Here is a 21,240-nt window from a genome sequence, read left to right on the forward strand (position 1 = left end):
CTCCGTCTCAAAAAAAAAAAAAAAAAAAAAATGCTACAGCAAATATACTAGTACCTTTATAAAAATAAAATGTTATTTTATACTAACATAAAATAAAAATGTTACTTCACCCTTTTTAAAATATAGGTTGTGGGCTAAGTTCCTGCAACAGAGTGACTGGGTTTGAGAATGTATGCATTGATCATTTTATTTTTATTTTTATGTATTATTTATTTTTTGGAGACGGAGTCTTGCTCTGTCACCAGGCTGGAGTGCAGTGGCGCAATCTTGGCTCACTGCAACCTCCGCCTCCCAGGTTCAAGCGATTCTCCTGCCTCAGCCTCCCAAGTAGCTGGGATTACAGGTGCATGCCACCAGGCCTGGCTACTTTTTTTGTATTTTTAGTAGAAACAGGATTTCACCATGTTGGCCAGGCTAGTTTTGAACTCCTGAGTTCAAGTGATCCACCTGCCTCGGCCTCTCAAAGTGCTGGGATTATAGGTGTGAGCCATTACATCAGCCTAAACAATAATTGCTTAAGAATTGTGCCTAAATATGGAATTACTTGGCATAGCTGGAAAAAGATAAAAGAGGGGAGGAGTTAGAAAAACATTAGCCCATGAATGATGCAATTTGAAACCAAGAACATGAATTTTTCCTTAAAACTGTAAACACATAATGTGAAATTAAAATTAAGATTAAAATGTGAAACACCATGTAAGAGAATTAACCCTCACAATTCTCACTCATCAGCAACATTACTGCTAGCTCTTTTTTCATCTATAATGTTCTATGGTGGCAATGAGAATACAAATACATAAAATGAGAAGACATGATTTTTACAAGAAAGGGAAAATAGGGTATCCACTGAACTGTTAACAGTTGTTACCTCCATCAAATAGGATTGCCAGTGATACAGCTTCTTTTCTGTTTGCTTTCTTAGCTGCATCTTCTAATTTTTCTACAGCGAATGTGTCATTAATTGTGCAGTTGAAAATTCAAAATTATTTGCTATTCAATTTCCAATTGGAAACATCTGAATTGCACCCAAGCATTACACAGAGCCAGTGCTGAGGATTTCACTCAGCTCTGGCACATGGGATATTCTGTAGGCACTGGTGGAGTGAAGTGACTGTCTCACCATCTCTTCCAGCATACTCAGCAACCATTCTCTAATTATGCCATAGTCTCTCTGCCAATATTTTATGGGAGTTTTACAAGATGCACCTACAGCTAGTTATACTCAGAAATTGGAGGACCTTCTAAAGTTCTGGCTTAAAAACAAACAAAAACAAAAAACAACAACAACAAAAAAACACTTTTTTGTTTTTCTTGTTCTTGATTCTTTTTTTTTTTTTTTTTTTTTTTTTTGAGACGGGGTCTTGCTCTGTCCCCTAGCCTGGAGTGCAGTGGCCGGATCTCAGCTCACTGCAAGCTCCGCCTCCCGGGTTCACGCCATTCTTCTGCCTCAGTCTCCTGAGTAGCTGGGACTACAGGCGCCCGCCACCTCGCCCAGCTAGTTTTTTGTATTTTTTAGTAGAGACGGGGTTTCACCGTGTTAGCCAGGATGGTCTCTATCTGCTGACCTCGTGATCCGCCCGTCTCGGCCTCCCAAAGTGCTGGGATTACAGGCTTGAGCCACCTCACCCGGCCTATTCTTGATTCTTTAGAAACTTCTCCAGCCATCCAGAAATCAACATGGGCCACAAGAATCACATATTATTTCAGACTAGAACCTAAAAAAGAGATTCACCAGTTAACAGCCTAGGAAGCTACTGATTATATGTAGTATATAATTATTTGCTGTCTTGATTCTAGGTTCTAATCCCATGGAAAATATAGAAAGACGGCAGCAAGGAACATTGAGACATGAAAGTCACTGCCACGTGTAAAATCGTAATGTTTTTTTAAAAAATGCAGGCACAAGAATTTAGCCAGAAAAAAAAATAGACATGCCAATAAAAAAGCTGCTTCTTAAAATCTGGCTGGCAGTGTCCTTCCTCTCCCCAAAGGATACTCTTAGTAAAGAAAACATGGTAGATTTTTTTCTCCCTTGCCTGTATTTGATTTCCAATTAAAATTAAATATAAACTGAAACACCACCTGGATTTTAGCAAAATCCAATCCCCGCCCTCCACCCTTCCTTTTTTTAAAAAGAAGAACCTGGGCTTACATATACAAACATTTTGCTAAATGACCCGTGGCAAATTGCGTAATGCCAGTAAAAGTTGTGTTTTTTAAGTTATGAGCCCCAAAGATTTTATCTGAAATAAAACCCTGATTCAATTCAGATTCTGGAGGCAAACTGTGTCCTTAACTCTGCCTCTAAATTTAAAACAGTTGTGTGCGGGGCCCCTTCAGTAATGTTGCTAGTAGCTATGGAGGAGAAATTCTGTATTGATTAGGATATGTGTTTTCTTTTCTAAAATGGTAAATTGGGGCACTAATTGCCTACAAGAACTGGTTCCCTGCAGTCTCCACGTAGAGGTCAGTTTCTAAATGAAGGGTTGCTTGTCAAATAGGACTTCATACTGACTTCCATTTATCACCTCAATGAGGGAAGACAGAACTCTACTTCCATGGAGGAGGCTTCTCCTCGGAGATCACCAACCGGAATGTCTACAATGTTCCAAGGTGATTGGATTTTAATATAAAGCGGATGAGGCGGGCTAAAAAATGGAATGGTCCTAAGAACAACTTGATTCCCTCCTGACCTCCACCTTTGGGTCCCCAAGACCTCAGCCATGGCTTTTCCCAGTCTTCAAAAGATTCTAAGAAAGGACAATAATAAAGTAAGGAGCATGTTTTAAAGTGTTGGCTACTATGATAAGGTCAATAAATTATTTAGCATATTCATCATATCTACCCTCTCAGAAAGTTATCTCTATTGCCCTGTTTTACAGATGAGAAAAGTGAGGCTTTGAGAGATGGCAGAATTTGCCCAACTTCACTCATTGAGTGAAGCTGGAGGGTGGGTTTTCAACTCTCATCAGTGGCATTCCAAAATGCCTCCAATAAAATATTCCTCCTGCCTTTTCCAGCTCCCCAGGACAGTTTAAATCAGTCTCTAGCAGAAACAACATAAAGTGGAGTAAGCAACGAAGTGTGTCTGTAATGACTGTGGACATGAGACATGATTAAGCCCACAGAGACTGGGAAGAAACTTAGAAGTGGGCAGCAGTCGTGGAAATTTAAAGAAAACAAATGTGGCTGGGCGTGGTGGCTCATGCCTGTAATCCCAACACTTTAGGAGGCCGAGGAGGGAGGATCACAAGGTCAGGAGATCGAGACTATACCGGCTAACACAGTGAAATCCTGTTCTTACTAAAAAAATACAAAAAAGTAGCTGGGCGTGGTGGTGGGCTCCTGTGGTCCCAGCTACTCGGGAGGCTGAGGCAGGAGAATGGCGTGAACCTGGGAGGCGGAGCTTGCAGTGAACGGAGATCGCGCCACTGCACTCCAGACTGGGTGACAGAGTGAGACTCTGTCTCAAAAAAAAACAAAAAAAAAAAGAGAAAAAAGAAATGTGTTTTTTAAAAAATCCATACTCTTTTTATTGACAGGGAAGTGATTTTTGTCACAAATTGATGATAGATAATGAGGAGGGGTTGTCAAATTTGATGGTGGAAGCACCTAGAAGTGAGGCAGAGATCTCCCTGTGGAGAGAGAACACCAGGGAGCTGCTAAGTGGTAGCTGAAAACTTAAAGACATGGGAGAAAAACCTTGTACCTGCAAAAATTGTATCCCCTTATTCCTATGCAAAAAATAAATCTTGTTCAAGTTGCAGATATTCTCTGCCATTTATATATATATCATAAAAGTTTTCCAACAGTGTGGATGTGAATTAAATTAGAAATAACTTTTCATTTTTATTATAAAGGCAATACATGTTATTGTAGAAATTTGGGGATATACAGAAAAGGGTAAACTATATATGTATATATGTATTTTTATGTATTATTTATGTGTATATATACGCGCGTGTGTGTGTGTATATAAACGTATTTTTTTTTTAAATAGAGACAGGGTCTTGCTGTCACCCAGGCTGGAGTGCAGTGGCACAATCATGGCTCACTGCAGTCTCAACCTCCTGGGCTCAAGCAATTCTCCCACCTCAGCCTCTGGAGTAGCTGGGACTACAGACACATGGCGCCATGCCCAGATAAGTTTTTTGTTGTTGTTGTTTTCCTTAATTTTTAGTAGATACGAGGTCTAAGCTGCCCAGACTGATCTCTAACTCCTGAGCTCAAGCGATCCTCCAGCCTTGGCCTCCCAAAGTGCAGGGATTACAGGCGTGAGCCGCCATGGCTGCTCTGATGTATATAAAATAAACTATAATCCCATTAACACACCAAAAAAAAAATCATTGATAGCATATTGCTTTCAGATTTTTCCCCCAGCAATAATTATATTATGATAATTTTTAAAGTTACTAAATGTTCTACATTCTTAATGGGTATATAATTAATACTATATCAAACTTATATGCGAGCCTTTTTTAACTCTTCTTCGAAGGTCACAGATTAGGGTGCATTTAATTTTTCGTATTATAAATACCATTACAATGAACATCTTTAGACAAAAAACTTTCTGTATGCCTCACATTATTTCGATAAGTGACATTCCTGGTGATGATGATGATGGCGGAGGTGGTGATAATGATAAAGAATACCAGAAGTTGGCCAGGCATGGAGGCTCATGACTGTAAATTATTAAATAGCCATTTGGGAGGCCAAGGTGGGTGGATCATTTGAGGTCTGGAGTTCAAGACCAGCCTGGCCAATGTGGTGAAAACCTGTCTCTACTAAAAATGCAAAAAACATTAGCTGGGCAATAGTGGCGGGCGCCTGTAATCCCAGCTACTCAGGAGGCTGACGCAGGAGAATCGCTTGAACCCAGGAGGCGGAGGTTGCAGTGAGCCGAGATGGCGCCACTGCACTCCAGTCTGGGTGACAGAGTAAGACCCTGCCTCAAAAAAAAAAAAAAAAAAAAAACAGAAATACTAAAAGCTAATGTTTGCAGACAATTTACCATGTGGTATGCAACCTTCCAAGCATGATACATTTTATTTAGACTATTAAATGCTAATATTATTTCCATTTGATGAATATATGAACTGAGGCACAGAGAAACTGATTGTATTATACAGTCACCCAACTAGCAAGTAGCAGAGCCATGACTCAGGCCAAACATAATGGCTCCACAGTCTATGCTGTTAAACTCTGCCAGTGGTTTCCAAGTGTGGTTCTTCAACTGGCAGCAAAGAAGAGCTAGAAATAGATATGCCAATTTGGAGGCCCTGCCCCAGATCTACAGAATAAAGTACTTTGGGGGTGGGTCCAGTAATCTGTGTTTTAAGAAGCCCTCCAGGGACTGGCGTGGTGGCTCACGCCTGTAATCTCAGCACTTTGGGAGGCCAAGGTAGGCGGATCACCTGAGGTCAGGACTTCGAAACCAGCCTGACCAACATGGAGAAACCCCGTCTCTACTAAAGATACAAAATTAACCGGGCGAGGTGGCACATGCCTGTAATCCTAGCTACTTGGGAGGCTGAGGCAGGAGAATCACTTGAAGTCCGGAGGCGGAGGTTGTGGTGAGCCAAAATCGCGCCGTTGCACTCCAGTCTGGGCAACAAGAACAAGACTGTCTCAAAAATACACAAAAAAAGCCCTCCAGATGATGCTATGATGCTCACACACATAAAAGCTTGAGAATTACTGCTGACTGCCTTAGAGCCACTCAGTAAAATTGTATCCCTGATTCAAAGGGTGTGACTGTTTTAAGCCTCCTGATGTCCAATGCCAAAATACCCCCAGAATAGGGTGTACAAACTTACACTGCCATCAGCCACATAAGGGGTGGCCTATGCTATGTGTATCACTTATTGTGATCTGTGCTTATTTAGTCAAAGATCTTTCAACTGGTTTACAGGGTTCTATAGTTAGAAGAATTTCAAGAGTGTGTAAATCTGGTGTTTACATTTGAATAGACATGAAATGGCTCTTGGTATAGATTGCTTTATATGACCTTACTTTCCAGAGTTTGCTTCAGAGCTGGCATGTACAGTGCTACATTTTAAATAGCTGAGAAATTATTCCAGGGACACACTGGGAAGCATTATTCCAAAAGAGGAACCCTTTTCCAAATTAAAGATAGACAGGTCACTAATATAGTCAACATCAACTGATGATGGAAAAGCCTAAGAGTATCTGTCAAAAGACTGAAACATTTGGTAAATCTAATTAACATACAGAATAGCTGTATAATTTTTTTTTGAGGGGGGACATATTGTAGATGAAATTGCAATTGCAAAATTACACATACAAACACACTTTTCAGGGAAAAAGTTGTTTGGGTTTCATCAAATTCACAAAAGAGGGGCCATAAACCTACAAAACATAAGAATGATGGCATTAGAGGCCGGGTGTGGTGGCTCACACCTGTAATCCCAGCACTTTGGGAGGCCGAGGCGGGCGGATCACCTGAGGTCAGGAGTTCCAGACCAGCTTGGCCAACATGGTGAAACCCCATCTCTACTAAAAATCCAAAAATTAGCCGAGTGTGGTGGCTCATGCCTGTTCAGCTACTCAGGAGGCTGAGGCACGAGAATCGCTTGAACACGGGAGGCAGAGGTTGCAGTGAGCCTAGATCAAGCCATTGCACTCCAGACTGAATGACAGACCAAGACTCCGTCTCAAAAAAAAAAAAAAAAAAAGATGGTATTAGAGATATGGACTATGCCAATACAGATTTTCACAAATTGTGAGATATAATAAGTCATCCAATTACAAACTTAAAAACAGAATCAAGAAAGTAAGAAGGGAAAGAAGAAAAGTTGGAAGGGAGAAAATACAACGGTAATACCATCTCCTCAGAAATCCTGTCAGTTCATGAATAACTAAATTGAGCAAATGCTTCTCAATTTGGCAACTATTTTTAAATTAGGTATTATGGTTTCAATTATTCTAGCTACAGTATCAATAGAGGTAAATTAGCTAAAATTCAACATAAACATTTGTGAAATATGGACAACACCAACCAAATTACCACACTTGTCAGCCCACATCTAATCTCTGGAAATCACACAATCAACTTTGTGCCTGTGTAAACAGATAGTCCTGGGCCATTTCCTGGAGACCAGTAAGCTCAGATGCTAAAGTATGGCATAAAAAGACCTCGCCTCACCATGTGCCTCTAGTCTTTCCAAGTACAAATCCAACCGTGCTTGTCTCAAAATTTAATGGCTAAATGGAAAAGACACAGCTTTGGGGCCTTTAAAATCTGTAAGTCAGAAGCCAAACCCATATAGTTCAGTGTATGCTTACCATCCATTATCTCCTGATGGAAGAGGTTAAAACAAATCAGCAGATGTGCACATACTGAGACTCCTAACTTCACCAAGGTCTAGAATCCCACCAACATAGACACAGATTCATCCTCTCCAGGCTACTGAAGATTTATTACCTAAGTCACTCACCTATCAATTAGTCATATGCATCTCTTCTACAGTTTATCTTCAATTTGCTTTAAAAATTGTAAAAACTTTTCATGTTATCTGTTTATGTCTTACTGCACCTTGATTAAATTATGAAATCTTTGAATGCAGGGTGATACTGAGAATAATATATTTTTGTATCCTCTAGCCAACTATAGGACTATGAACATAAGATAGGTTATATTCTTATGTTAATTTTCTTTGGCAAGGAGCCAGGGCCAAGGACATCTGTCCGCTCTGTGAGTGACTCACTGAGTGAGTCCAACCTCCATTTCCTTACTAGACTGGCTAAAGATTCTTTTAACTACCAACAACGTCAAAACTTTTAATTTGTAAGATGCTGTCCGCTAAATGATAAGAAAGAAACTCTAGAGGAATGATGACAACTATAAGTCATTTTGCCACTCCAGAAATTGTGAAACGAAGTCTTAAACAATAGTATTATATAGCCAGGCACAGTAGCTCACACCTGTAATCCCAGCACTTTGGGAAGCTGAGGCAGGCGGATCACGAGGTCAAGAGATCGAGACTATCCTGGCCAACATGGTGAAACCCCGTTTCTACTAAAAATACAAAAATCAGCTGGGTGTGGTGGCGTGAGCCTGTAGTCCCAGCTACTCGGGAGGCTGAGGCAGGAGAATCTCCTGAACCCAGGAGGTGGAGGTTGCAGTGAGCCGAGATAGGGCCACTGCACTCCAGCCTGGCAATAGAGGAAGACTCAGTGTCAAAAAAACAAACAAACAAAATACATATATAGTATAAATACATAGATATTTTTCAGAGAGAATTTAGAAAAGAATGAGGAATGCTTCTTCAGTTTTGTCACTGTAAAGTAAGGGTAGAAGTTTGTAGAGGGCAAATCTTGTCACATCTGCCATTCATTAATCCAGGGATTGACAAACTTTCCGCAGAGTGCCAGATAAATCTCTTAGGCTTTATGGGCCACACAATCTCTGTTGCAACAACTTACCTCTGCTGCTGCAGCATGAAAGCAGTTACAGGCAACAGTAAGCAAACAGGTGTGGCTGTGTTTCAACAGAACTTATTTACTAGCTGGCAGGCTGGATCTGGCCCAAGGGCCAGAGTTTGCTGGTTCCTGGTCTAGTTGCAGACTTACAGTGCCTTATACCTAGCCCCTGCCCAAAGAAGGTACTGAATGAACAGCTGAGACAAATTTAAAATTATGTACAGAATGCAATCTTGACAATTATAATTGTGAATCACTACATTACAAAATATAATCTTGATAATTATAACTGTGAATGTCACATACTCAGCTTATGCGTGATGCTTTTCCTGTCTTAAAAACCTATTAATGGGCTGGGGGTGGTGGCTTACGCCTGTAATCCCAGCACTTTGGGAGGCCGAGGCGGGTGGATCACCTGAGGTCAGGAGTTTAAGACCAGCCTGGCCAACATGGTGAAACCCTGTCTCTACTAAAAATACAAAATTGTGGGCATGGTGGCGCACGTCTGAAATCCTAGCTTTGAGGCAGGAGAAACACTTGAACCTGGGAGATGAAGGCTGCAGTGAGCTGAGATCACACCATTGCACTCCAGCCTGGGCGACAAGAGGGAAACTACACCTCAAAAAACCAAAAAACTACTAATGATACAGTAAGTCTATATAAATACACATGATATATACACATAGCACACAGCACAAAACTTTGTGTTTATAAGAAATAGAAATTGAATGAGAAAAATCAGAATATCATCATAAAAACACACATTGTAAATGCATTTTCACTTAATGCTTTCGGATGTTGAATTCCTACTGAGTTGAAATGGAAATATCACCCATAGGAAGATAAAAATGAGGGAAGGTAAGCAATATTATCACAGTATTATTTATCATACACATTAGGACTAAAAATAGTCAGGAAAGAATGAGCATTATGTCATTCTCTATCAGTCTTTAACCTTGTAAAAGGTTGTTGAGTTTGTCGAGGGTATATCAAGAGTCAATACAGGAGGCGATAAAGACAACTACTTTGTATCATGCAGCCCTGAAAAATTAACACTTAATAATTATAATAATAAAAAGTCACTTTTGTCCTGCTTTAGGATGCTTACTCTTATTTTATTAATTTTTTCCAAAAATATGCCTTCTTTTGGCTCTGAGAGGCATGACTCTGCTGTTGAAAAGCAAAAGACATTTTACGCACAATTTTCCCTCTACTAGGAAGAGGTATATTGTGCCCTTCAGTGAACATAAAATTGATATTATCATCTCTTAGTTTATATCTCACTACTTAACCTTCAGATTAAAAGTTATTGGATTTGAATGACTAAGAAGACATCATGTCACCTTCCCTTCAATGTGGAGAGACAGAAGTTGAAGACGAGACAAGGTAATGTGATAAAAACATGAATTTAGGATCAGTGGATGCTCTGCCTCTTTTTTTTTTTTCTTTCTTTCTTTTTTTTTTTTTTGAGATAGCCTCTCGCTCTTGTAGCCCAGGCTGGAGTGCAGTGGCACAATCTCGGCTCACTGCAACCTCTGCCTCCCGGGTTCAAGTGATTCTCCTGCCTCAGCCTCCTGAGTTTACAGGCGCACGCCACCACACCTGGCTAATTTTTGTACTTTTAGTAGAGACAGGGTTTTGCCATGTTGGCTAGGCTGGTCTCAAACTCCTGACCTCAGGTGATCTGCCCGCCTTGGCCTCCAAAGGGGATTATAGGTGTGAGCCATTGTGCCGGACACTTTGTCTCTTTTAATAGGTGGCTGTGATACTGAAAACTCAGTTATGTTTGTGTGGATAATAAATTCTGAAATTAATGGTCTACCTGAAGAAACGTTGCTGAAGATGAATCTGTGTTAGGAAGTTCATTTTATTTTTGGTACAGTCAAAAAGGAGCTGTCTAACAATAGTGATAAAACAGTTAATTCAAGGGGAAACGTAGGGTTGCCAACCTTAAAAAAAAAAAATCCAATACCCTCCACAGTTGGTATCTGCACTATCAGTTTATGGAGAAGATCCTGCAAAATGTCCACATGGAAGGACTAAAGAGAAAAACAGAGCTTGCTTCCCGCCTTCCCTCTCTGGGCATGGCTCAATTTAAATACACAAAGAAGACTGGGCCTTTATGTCCCCAGGCAGTTTAATCTATACCTCCTAAATGAGTCTTCCAATAGCACTAGCTGTTTAATAATTGCACATTGTACTTTTCCAACAAAAGAAACACAACATACACTCCCCTACCACCTTAAAAACAAATTCATTCTAAGAGGCTTGTGTCAATATGGAACAAAGACTTTATCAAAGATCTAACTTCGTAGTTTTGTTCTCTCCAAGAGATAAGCCCATTCCATGATCACTAGGAGCACTAGCAGTTTATCAGTACTTCCCATGTGACTTTTGGAAGATGTACTCATTAGTAACTGTCAAAGGCTAAATGGAAAATACTTGATAATTTCAACGCAAGTAAACATATGCAATCAAAATAGTGACTTTTAGCTACACAGAATGTCTTTGTAAAAAAAGTCTTTTTAAAAAATGACTTTTTCAAAATAACCCCATCCTTTATTATAAGTTCTTAACCTGTTAGTGGCAGCTAAGAAAGGAGTTCAGGTTCTTCCCCATGCCCCTCTCTTTTCTGTTTCACGGTGCCCCCATTTTGCCAGTCATTAAGATGGAACATCCTGACTCATCATTGGTAACTCCAACTCCTTGGTATTTGCATACCTCGTAAATTCAAAAGGTCCTGCTGGTTTCCCAACATTCTCCTCAACAATCTCTTCTTATCCAGTCCTTCCTTTCTCTTTCTGTTTCACTCATTCATAAATAGTCTGTCAAAGAACTGCCCTACATTAGATACTATGCTGCGTGCTGCGGAAGTACCAGGGAATGAGGACAGTGATCTCAGCCCCCATTCCCTGATGGAACTTACACTTCACTAAGGCATTCAGATGGAGGAGGAGATGTTCAAGAAGCCAGGAGGGATCAACAACAGGGCACCCTCAATTCACTGGGGCCACGTTAGTGGCCCATTACTAAATGTCAGACCAACTGCAGTAACACTGTCATGGCCCCTCATCTCTCTGGGATTTCTTCCCTTCCAACCCAGCTAGGTTCAACCTTCTCATTTACTTTTAATACACCCCCTCTCATATGACCTTTCTTCTCTACTTAGAAGCCTCCCATAAGCTGAACCCAATCTGCCTTTTCACCATCTTTCTACTGCCTCCATAGTTATTCTTCAGGCTCTAGCTAAATAAACTCTAAGTTATTCTCCCATGTTTTCCTAGCACCTAACATATCAGTTCCCCCTCCACCCCCATTTTCTTCCACATACTGAGGCTCAATAAATAACAGTTAAATGAGGCTGGGTGTGGTGGCACATGCCTGTAATTCTGGCACTTTGGGAGGATGAGGTAGGAGGATCCCTTGAGCCCAGGAGTTCAAGACCAGCCTAGGCAATATGGTGAGACCCGTATCTCTACAGGAAAACAAACAAAACAGAAAAATAACAACAAAAAACAGCTGGCCTGCCATACCAGCAACTCAGGAGCCTGATGGTGGGAAAATCGTTTGAGCCCGGGGAGGTCAAGCCTGCAGTAAGACATGATCGCAACCCTGTACTTTAACCTGGGTGACTGAGCTAGACCTTGTCTCAAAAAAAAAAAAAAAAAAAAAAGGAAAGAAAGAAAGGAAAGAAAAAGGAAAAAGAAAAAAGTGAAATCAAAGAATATGCAAACGATCAAAGAAATAAATTGCAGCTGTTTTTTAGTGGCGCTCACAAGGTCAGTATGGGAAACTCTTGACGACGTTTTTTCGTCTGGGGGAGGGGAGATAATGTGGCTGTATTTCTATGAATCAAATCAAACAGAGTATTTAGCAAAGGGTCTCTGGAATGTTACAAGTAACACTTCATAATTACAATAGATTTGAGTTCAAAGACAAAGTGATGAAAAGAGACTTTCTAACATGGGGTTCAATTCCCTACATAAACTTCCTTCTTGTGGCTCAGTGTACCACCGGCATTTATATTGCTATTCTTCTTTGTCATAAAAGCAGTCACCTTGTAACCCTTTTTATCAAGTAATCTATGCACTACCTAAAAGTACGCTAGACTCCATCAGGCGAGCTATAGGTTTACATTATATAAACATTCCAATTCTGCCTGCTCAGCGCTAGTTGTCAATAAACGCAAGCCATTGCAAAACAGCAAAGTAGGTTCCTTGCCTTCAGAGAACAGATAGGACCTGCCAGTTTTGCAAAAACAAACTCTTCACAATCACTGAAACTAATCTGTCAACAAATTACCATTAAAGTCATACCTCCTGAAAGTTCAAAAACAGATTTGTGAGTAGACAAGAGATAGGGCGTTCTTTTTTTATGATTATTTTTATTAGCTCACAGGTCAGGGCTTAAAATTACCTTTTCAAAGTGGCAAAGCTTTCTCTTGAAGTCAAGAGGGTACACTTCACTCATAATGAAATGTGGCACCTGGCTTTCTATTACCACATTCTCCTATGTTATGGGTCTTTTTTCTTCTTTTGCTTCTCGTGCCATTTTAATTTTCAATGGAGAGATTAATGACACACAACTGTTTAGTAATCAAAACTTGAAAGAATTTCATACAAGTCTCACATCACAAGTTACATAAATCTTTGACAACAATATTTTGATGGAAGGCAGGTCTAAACTAACAGAGTAGAGAACTATATTTAGCATTCAGGGTGAAATATGCCTTTTCTAGAAACAGCCACAAACGGAATTAAGACAATGTGGGGGGTCAGTGTTGTGGCTGCTTTTTCTTTATTTGTCAGAATTATCTGAATTCCTGTCTCAGTTTTGTTTCAGTTTGTTTCTATGGTTATCACTAACATTTTGGTGGCATTCATTCCTACACAAAATATTTTTGACCATCAATACTTTCCACACTACTTGAACTACTGCAACGTCTTCAATAAAAGTATATCTCAGCATAGCAATTCCTTTAAAATTACAGCTTGGTTTTTACCTACCAGCAAGGGAAGGTGCTAGCCCCCAGCACAGTACCCGGCCCCATTAAGGCATTCAATAAATACTAGTAATACCTTCTTCTATGCCCCCTTCCTGGAAGTTCCCCTTCTAGGACACAGAGGTGCTGACCAGCTTTTCCCTGTCAGCATCAAGAGACCCTCCTTTCAGACACAGTCTCCAGCAGCTACAATGGGAAAGGCCACTTGAGGGCATTCCTAATAAAGTTCATAAGCCACCTTTTTCAAAGAAATAAGTGGTAGAATGGTATGGCCAACCCAGCCATTGCTACCCAGTCTTTACACCTATAGATCCATACCATATAACCTGCGTCATTTTCCATAAGGTATGAAACAAGGCCAGGAATGGCCTCTGGAATTTTAATATGGTGCCCCAGAGGCCTATGGGTAAAAATGAGATGCAATAAGCACCTTCATGCAGTGGTGCTTCATCCAGTACAGACACCAACAGCTATTTCTTGCAGGCACTGTTTCTCAGAGGCAATTAAAAAGCTGGAAATGTTTGCGGGACAGCTTTCTTCTTCGACTCAATATCCACCAGCAATTTCACTAACAATAACTAATGAAGGGATGCATTTTGCCATTTTGAATGTGAAGAGAAGAAATTTCATTTGCTTGTGTATTTTTTGTTTTTTGACACAGGGTCTCAATCTGTCACCCAGCCCAGGCTGGAGTGCGTGGCAAGATCTCAGCTCACTGCAGCCTCAACCTCCCATGCTCAAGGGATCCTCCCACCTCAGTCTCATGAGTAGCTGGGACCACAGGCAAGTGCCATCATCCCTAGATAACTTTTGTATTTTTTGTAGAGATGAGGTTTTGCCATGTTGCCCAGGCTAGTCTCAAACTCCTGAGCTCAAGCAATCTGCCTGCCTTGCCCTCCCAAAATGGTGGGATTACAGGCATGAGACACTGCATGCAGCCTGCTTGTGTATTTATTTATGCTGAAACAAAAAAAGTTAAACTTAAAACACTGACACTATGGTCCCTCTACTACCATTTCCCATGTTCAGAGGACCCTGGGATTTCAATTCCTGATTCTCCCAGGTTCCTCCAGTACTGTATTTTCTATATCCCCTTTGTTGTTGTTGTTGTTTATTTATTTACTTATTTTGAGACAGACTCTCACTTTGTCACCCAGGCTGGAGCGCAGTGGTGCAATCTTGGCTCACTGCAACCTCTGCCTCCCAGGTTCAAGTGATTCTCCTGCCTCAGCCTCCTGAGTAGCTGGGAGTACAGTCGTGCACCACCATGCTCAGCTTATGTTTCTATTTTTAGTAGAGACAGGGTTTTGCCATGTTGGCCAGGCTGGTCTCCAGCTCCTGGCCTCAAGTGATCAGCCCGCCCCGGCCTCCCAAAGTGCTGGGATTACAGGCGTGAGCCACCACAGCTGACCTCTACATCCCTTTGAATGTACATAACTAGACTCTTTGCCTGAGTCCCACCCATTTCTCTGATCTTCTTGTGTTCTGGGAAGTGACTAATCTTTGACCTCCTTCAATGGCTCATTGGAAAAATTCAACCTGATGGGTCCTCTTTACTCCCCTTCTTCTTTTTCAAGAGAATTTCCTATCTACCGTTCCCACCTCCTTACTAGTCATTTCACATTTTCTCTCCTTCTTTTACATTGTTAACTTAAAACACACACAGTCTTCTGGGCCACAAGACCCAACACCTTAAACCAGATGTCAAAGAAAGAAGCCACGGGAAGTAAACACTTTGCTTATCCACACTCTCTAAATAATACATGTTCAAATTCCAAATACAGCATGTCTTAGGTTTTTTCTCACAGATTCCCTCTAAACTGCTCTCTTCATATAAAATGATAGCCACACCTCAAAACTGCAGCAACCAAAGCTTTCTCTATACTGACTTGCAGACAATAAAACTGCCAGGTGGTACCAAAAAAAAAAAGGAAAGAAAGAAACCCCACAAAAACCTCATCATTAAATGGAATGTTGTGAAGAAATAGCTGTTTTATTTAACAGCTATTCATTTTTATTGAATAAACATTTTCTAGAATGCATTCTGTTAATTGACCTGACAGCATATGCTGTATATGGAGAAACTTCTAAACATTATGCTCTATGTAATATGCTTATCTGAAACAGCTCTCATTTGCAGCAATATGGAAATAAAATTCTGCTTTCTAAAATTCAAGACTTTTAAAATGCATTAATCCACACAGTTTATGAAATTGTTCTGGACATTTTAAAATCCTTTCTTTAAGAAAAAAAAAAACTTTAGTAATTGCTAATAGTATTTGTTGCTGAGTTTCATAATGGAGTAGTGCACATCCAATACAACTTTTACAGACATAGAAATGGTGCAGGCATAATAGGAAATAAAAAGCAGTTATGGTATCGGGTAAAGAATTACTCAATGGATAAAAGAAAATGTTCAGAAACTCTATCAAATTATATTATTAGAAAACTATTGTTATAATAGTTTCATGGCCCAGACATAAATAGAGTTGAAACATTACAGAGATAATACATTTAGTTTTGAGGAAGGAAGACAGTTTGTGAGTGTGTTGGCAGGCTCTACCAGCTAATGGCAGCACCTCTCTTGGGCTGATGGCTTCTGAGTGATGAGTCTACCTTCCAGCCCAGAATTGCCAACTCCACTACCTAGAGGCATAAATGAGCAATGCTGCTGGTGGGAATGAGAGCAGGCTGGAGGGCTCCCTGTCTGCAATAGCAATTCATCTCCCAACAATTGTTGCCCTTGTGGGACTATCAGCCCAAGGTTACCAGATATTCTAATTTTTCAAAAGAAGATGGAAAAGCCAGATTTGCCCCATTTCTCTAGGTTGTCAACTAACTAATTTTTAGAAATGACAATGCCATTTGAACATAAATAAGTCAACCTACAAACAAAACTCACTATGGAACTAGTGCACTCCATAGTGAATCTTTGTCAGGGCCCTCCCATCCTGAAAAGGGCATTTGCTGTAATTTGTAATTATCTTTGATAATATGGAGCAAACATGGAAAGGTTTGCATTTATTTATTTTAAATCCTGGCACTAAGTAAAAACTCTCCCCATATCCTCAATGATGGTATTGGTGCAACTGAAAATCCTCCAACATTCAACATAATACATAGCATAATTAACTCGTTTTTATGCCAGGCCCTTTTAAGCCAGATCTTCGTGTTCCATGGACTTCTAACATATTTTACAGTTCTAATTCTCTTCCACTGTCCTACATTAATCAAAGCTGTAACCCCTGTTGTCTTTGTACTACGGAATCTGAATGTGCCCCTGGCGAGGAATGGGGGAAAAGTCAACAGGAATTAAATTTCAGTGCAACTGTTTACTCAACTGTGGCCTGCAGTTATTGAAATTTTATCCGTGGTTTTGTGTGACTACCGCAGTAATGAATTCAGCATGGCTGTGATTTTCTCACTGCTGGTATTCTCACTTCAAGTAAAAACCTGTAGAATAAAAATGATGAAAACAACCATAGTCCATTGTAGAATGCTCACACTTCTCCAAACTGTCTAATTGTTGCAGTTTTCAGTCCGGAAGAAAACTCTGATAACTCTAGTCCTGTAGAAATATTTTCAGTCCTGCAGTTTTTCTTATTTCATCTACAGATTTCCCTTTTCCCCAACAACCTGTTAAGAGCCTTATCATATACTTAGGGGAGTTGAACAGCTGTCAATGTCATATTTTACAAGACCTCAAAAGGCTTTGCTAACCACAATACAGGGGGTTTTAGCCACAATGATAGACCCCACTGCTTTGTTTCTTCCCAAAACGTGTCAACGGCATACGGAGAAAAAACTGTCATAAAAACATTTAAAAACAGTATAAAAGTCTAATCATAAAACATTTCTTGACCTTTTTATCAATAACCAGTAACAATAAATTTTCCAAAGTGGTCACGGCCAAAGGAAGATGTGGATAAATACATTTTCAACTGATACTTTTTAAGGAAGATGTTGGTGAAATAGGCTTTTATAATTTTATTCTATGTAGCCAATTTGTTATTGCTGTTGTGTGTGTGCACGCATCCGTGTTTTGGGTTTATATGAAAACCACATGTTTTGATGGTTTATATGTAAAGTTTTTTGGAGATCCTGAATGATTTTTAGCTCCTCAAATAAAAATCAAAAGTTAATTTCCCATTTATTTAATTAATGTAATCTAAATACTAATTATTTAGTATCACCACATCAGTCAGTAGCCCCGTCTCAAGTGCTCAAGTGCTTCATAAAGAAATAGTCAATCTTGACACTCGTCTGGTAAGGGCATAGAAGATGTCATTCAAAAACATTAACTATTTATTCTGAAAAAAATGGCTGAGAACATCACATGAACTTGTACTAGCACAAATACACGGAGACCCTTTTACTATCTACTGTGCGGTTTTGCTAACAACCTCACTGGTTGGAATTTGGCCATCTGCACTAACTTAAATGCACAAAGTTTATACACAACAAACATCACAAATTCCGTCTGAAGTGAGCTCGTGGTGCAGGCACAAATGGGTTTGGGCTGCCAATGAAAGAAAGATCAAATCACTTGCAGGAAGTCCTCTGAATTAAGACTTTTGCTGGTCTGTTACTTTTCCTTTCTTTCGCTTTGTTGCATCTTTCTCCCAACAGGTTCCACAGTCTCATGTTGGTTCCACCACCTTGTAAGGAGCTAACAACCGAATCATTCCTTACTCAACTCTTTGCAAGGAGAAAATAAACATGGTTGAGAGCTTGTCTCAAAGTTGCATCCCAAACATAAGCTTAGCTTCTCTGACACAGATTGCAAGAAAATGGTTTGAGAAGCACTTTGTCCCTATCTTCTTCCTCCCCACAGAAGTTACTGTAGCTTTCAGAAAGGCCCAAAGATACTTCATTCTTTTTAATTCACCTGTTTCTGAGCGGCATCATAACTATGTTTTGAATAAGTAAATCGAGAACAAAACAGGTCATAAACCATCTATTATCATTAACAAATCCTAATAATATTTCCTGATTCCGAGACAGGCTAGAAAACCAAAGCCAGTCTTCAAGCAAATGCCGTTTACTTATTTGAATTTTTATCAACACTTTGAGAACAAAACACCATTTCTTGGGTCGCCTGTACCATCTGGAAATGTTTTACCAGTCACTCACAGGTACCCAGTTCCATACCTGTAAAAAGTATAACTAACAGGAATGAGTATACCCCAACTTACATACATTTTGGGGAGGCACCAATAAGAGATAACTCAAAGCAGTAAGACTTAGCCACAAACCCACTGCTGCATGAATACAGGGAACATATGTAAATACCCTAAACCCCCAAATCCTACAGGTAGAGGAAAGCAGCTTCCTACAGTGATGCCCGTGTTCTACATGTTTTGGCTGTTATCTCAGCATTTCTGCCTGTATTTCTACGTATTTATTTCAACTCTCCTTACTCACCTACTCTGTTTCTCTCTTTTATTCCTTAGCTCTTATTTCCTTCTTCACAGGCTTAAGCCTGTTTTTCGTTTAATTTTTATTTTTGCATGAAAGCAGTGGGAACCATTTCTCCAAAGAATAATTTTATTCAAAATAGGGAAAGGTTAGGCTGACACAGGTCCACTCAATCTTTGTCTCAGCAACTGTTCCCCACAAGGGGATCTGCAGGACTTTCCAACTCCCAAGGGCTTGAAAATCAGTCTCTTAAGCCAACTGCTGGGACCCCTAGAGGGCCGATGGTTTATGAGATGCCACTGACAGAATGACAGATTGGCAGACAGGTGAGCACAAAATGCTGATCGCGAGATCGTCATTAAACGTAAAATTCAGCGGTAAAATTCGCACCCACCACCCTCCACCTCCCAGGACTCCAAAGCCCCGGTACCTGTTGCTGCTGCTGCTGGGCGTGGGCGAGGTCAGCTGCCCCGATGTCCACCGCTGGCGTCTCTCCGTTGGACCGCCCCTCCCGAAGACCGCCGCACTCTAGTAAGTGGTTGCTGCCGCCCGACCCATTCTGGATGGCTGAACCGTTACTTTTTGTCTCAGTCCCAGATTCTTGCATCATGACTCAAAAACCTGATACAAGGATTTCCAAGATGGGGGGCGGGTGGGGGGGAGAAAAAAAAAGCAGCTGTTAAAACAGTTGTTGTGCATAAGGAGAAGGGCCTTGGTTTAAATGTTGCCAAAATCTGTAAACAGTTGTCATTTTCTTTCACTCAACTTATCCCCTCATTAGCGGGTCAGGTCCCTAGTTTTGGGTCTGAAACTGTCATTCCCAATTCAAGTTTCAGTAGTATTGTTTTAAATATACGTACATACATATATATATTATATATTATATATATATTTATTTATTTATTTTACCCTTAGAAAAACTAATATTTGTAGGTAAATCTAGAATTCAAGATTAAACTTTTCTTTTTTCTTTTTTTTTGAGATGGAGTCTCGCTCTGTCGCCCAGGCTGGAGTGCACTGGTGCAATCTCAGCTCACTGCAACCTCCACCTCCCGGGTTCAAGACATTCTCCTGCCTCAGCCTCTGAGTACCTAGGATTACAGGTGCACGCCACCATGCCCAGCTAATTTTTTGTGTATTTTTAGTAAAGAAAGGGATTTCACCATGTTGGTCAGGTTGGTCTTGAATTCCTGACCTCATGATCCACCCGCCTCGGCCTCCCAAAGTACTGGGATTGCAGCCACTGTGCCCGGCCCAAGATTAAATTTTTCTTCTATCTGGTTCCTTTGCTCAAAAACCAGCAAGTCATCCTATAGAGCATATTAGGTATAAACATTAAATTTTAACATGTGCAGGCACTATTTGTTGATATTACACTTTTTTTTTTGGAGACAGAGCCTTGCTCTGTCACCCAGGCTGAAGTGCAGTGGCACTATCTCTGCTCACTGCCTCCGCCTCCCAGGCTTAAGCAATTCTCCTGCCTCAGCCTTCCAAGTAGCTGGGATTATAGGTGCCCACCACCACACCCGGCTAATTTTTGTATTTTTAGTAGAGACAGGGTTTCATCATATTGGCCAGGCTGGTTTTGAACTCGTGACCTCAGGTGATGCACACGCCTCGGCCTCCCAAAGTGCTGGGATTACAGGCCTTGTGAGCCATGGCACCTAGCCGAAGGTACTAAAAGTCTAACAGAAAAAAAATATATAGGCCTGGGGGCGGTGGCTCACGCCTATAATCCCAGCACTTTCGGAGGATGAGGCAGGTGGAACACTTGGGATCAGGGGTTCGAGACCAGTGTGGCCAACATGGTGAAACCCTGTCTCTACTAAAAGTACAAAAAAGGAAAAGAAAAAATAAATTAGCCAGTCATGGTGACAGACACCTGTAATCCCAGCTACTCGGAAGGCTGAGGCATGAGAACTGATTGAACCCAGGGGGTGGAGGTTGCAGTGAGCTGAGATCACGCCATTGTACTCCAGCCTAGGTGACAGGGCAAGACTCCATCTCAAAACAAAAGAAAAGAAAAAGAAAAAAAAATATGGTGCAAAATGAGTAGCTAGAAAATATAACTTAGGGCCGGGCTCACGCCTGTAATCCCAGGACTTTGGGAGGCCAAGGCGGGCGGATCAGCAGGTCAGGACTTCAAGGCCAGCCTGGCCAATATGGTGAAACCCTGCCTCTACTAAAAATACAAAAATTAGCTGGGCATGGTGGTGTGTGCCTGTAATCCCAGCTACTCAGGAGGCTAAGGCAGGAAAATTGCTTGAACCGGGACCCGGGAGGCGGAGGTTGCAGTGAGCCGAGATCATGCCACTGCACTCCAGCCTGGGCTACAGAGCGAGACTCTGTCTCAACAAAAAAAAAGAAAAAAAAAAAAA

General features: G+C 40.8%; 1 protein-coding gene across 5 annotated transcripts in view; it reads right to left on the reverse strand.

The window, feature by feature from the left end:
* The window catches only part of FOXP1 (forkhead box P1), a 579,361-nt gene that overhangs the window by 234,277 nt on the left and 323,844 nt on the right, over positions 1–21,240 (reverse strand). For all 5 annotated transcript variants that reach the window (XM_011971157.1, XM_011971164.1, XM_011971180.1 and 2 more), the window contains one exon: positions 19,293–19,483. In XM_011971157.1, coding sequence (XP_011826547.1) covers positions 19,293–19,472 — 180 coding nt within the window. In that variant the 5' untranslated portion in view covers positions 19,473–19,483. The remainder of the gene's footprint in view (positions 1–19,292; positions 19,484–21,240) is intronic.

The sequence above is a fragment of the Mandrillus leucophaeus genome, unplaced genomic scaffold, assembly GCF_000951045.1.
Source record: "Mandrillus leucophaeus isolate KB7577 unplaced genomic scaffold, Mleu.le_1.0 Scaffold121, whole genome shotgun sequence".
In the NCBI taxonomy this organism is placed as follows: Eukaryota; Metazoa; Chordata; class Mammalia; order Primates; family Cercopithecidae; genus Mandrillus; species Mandrillus leucophaeus.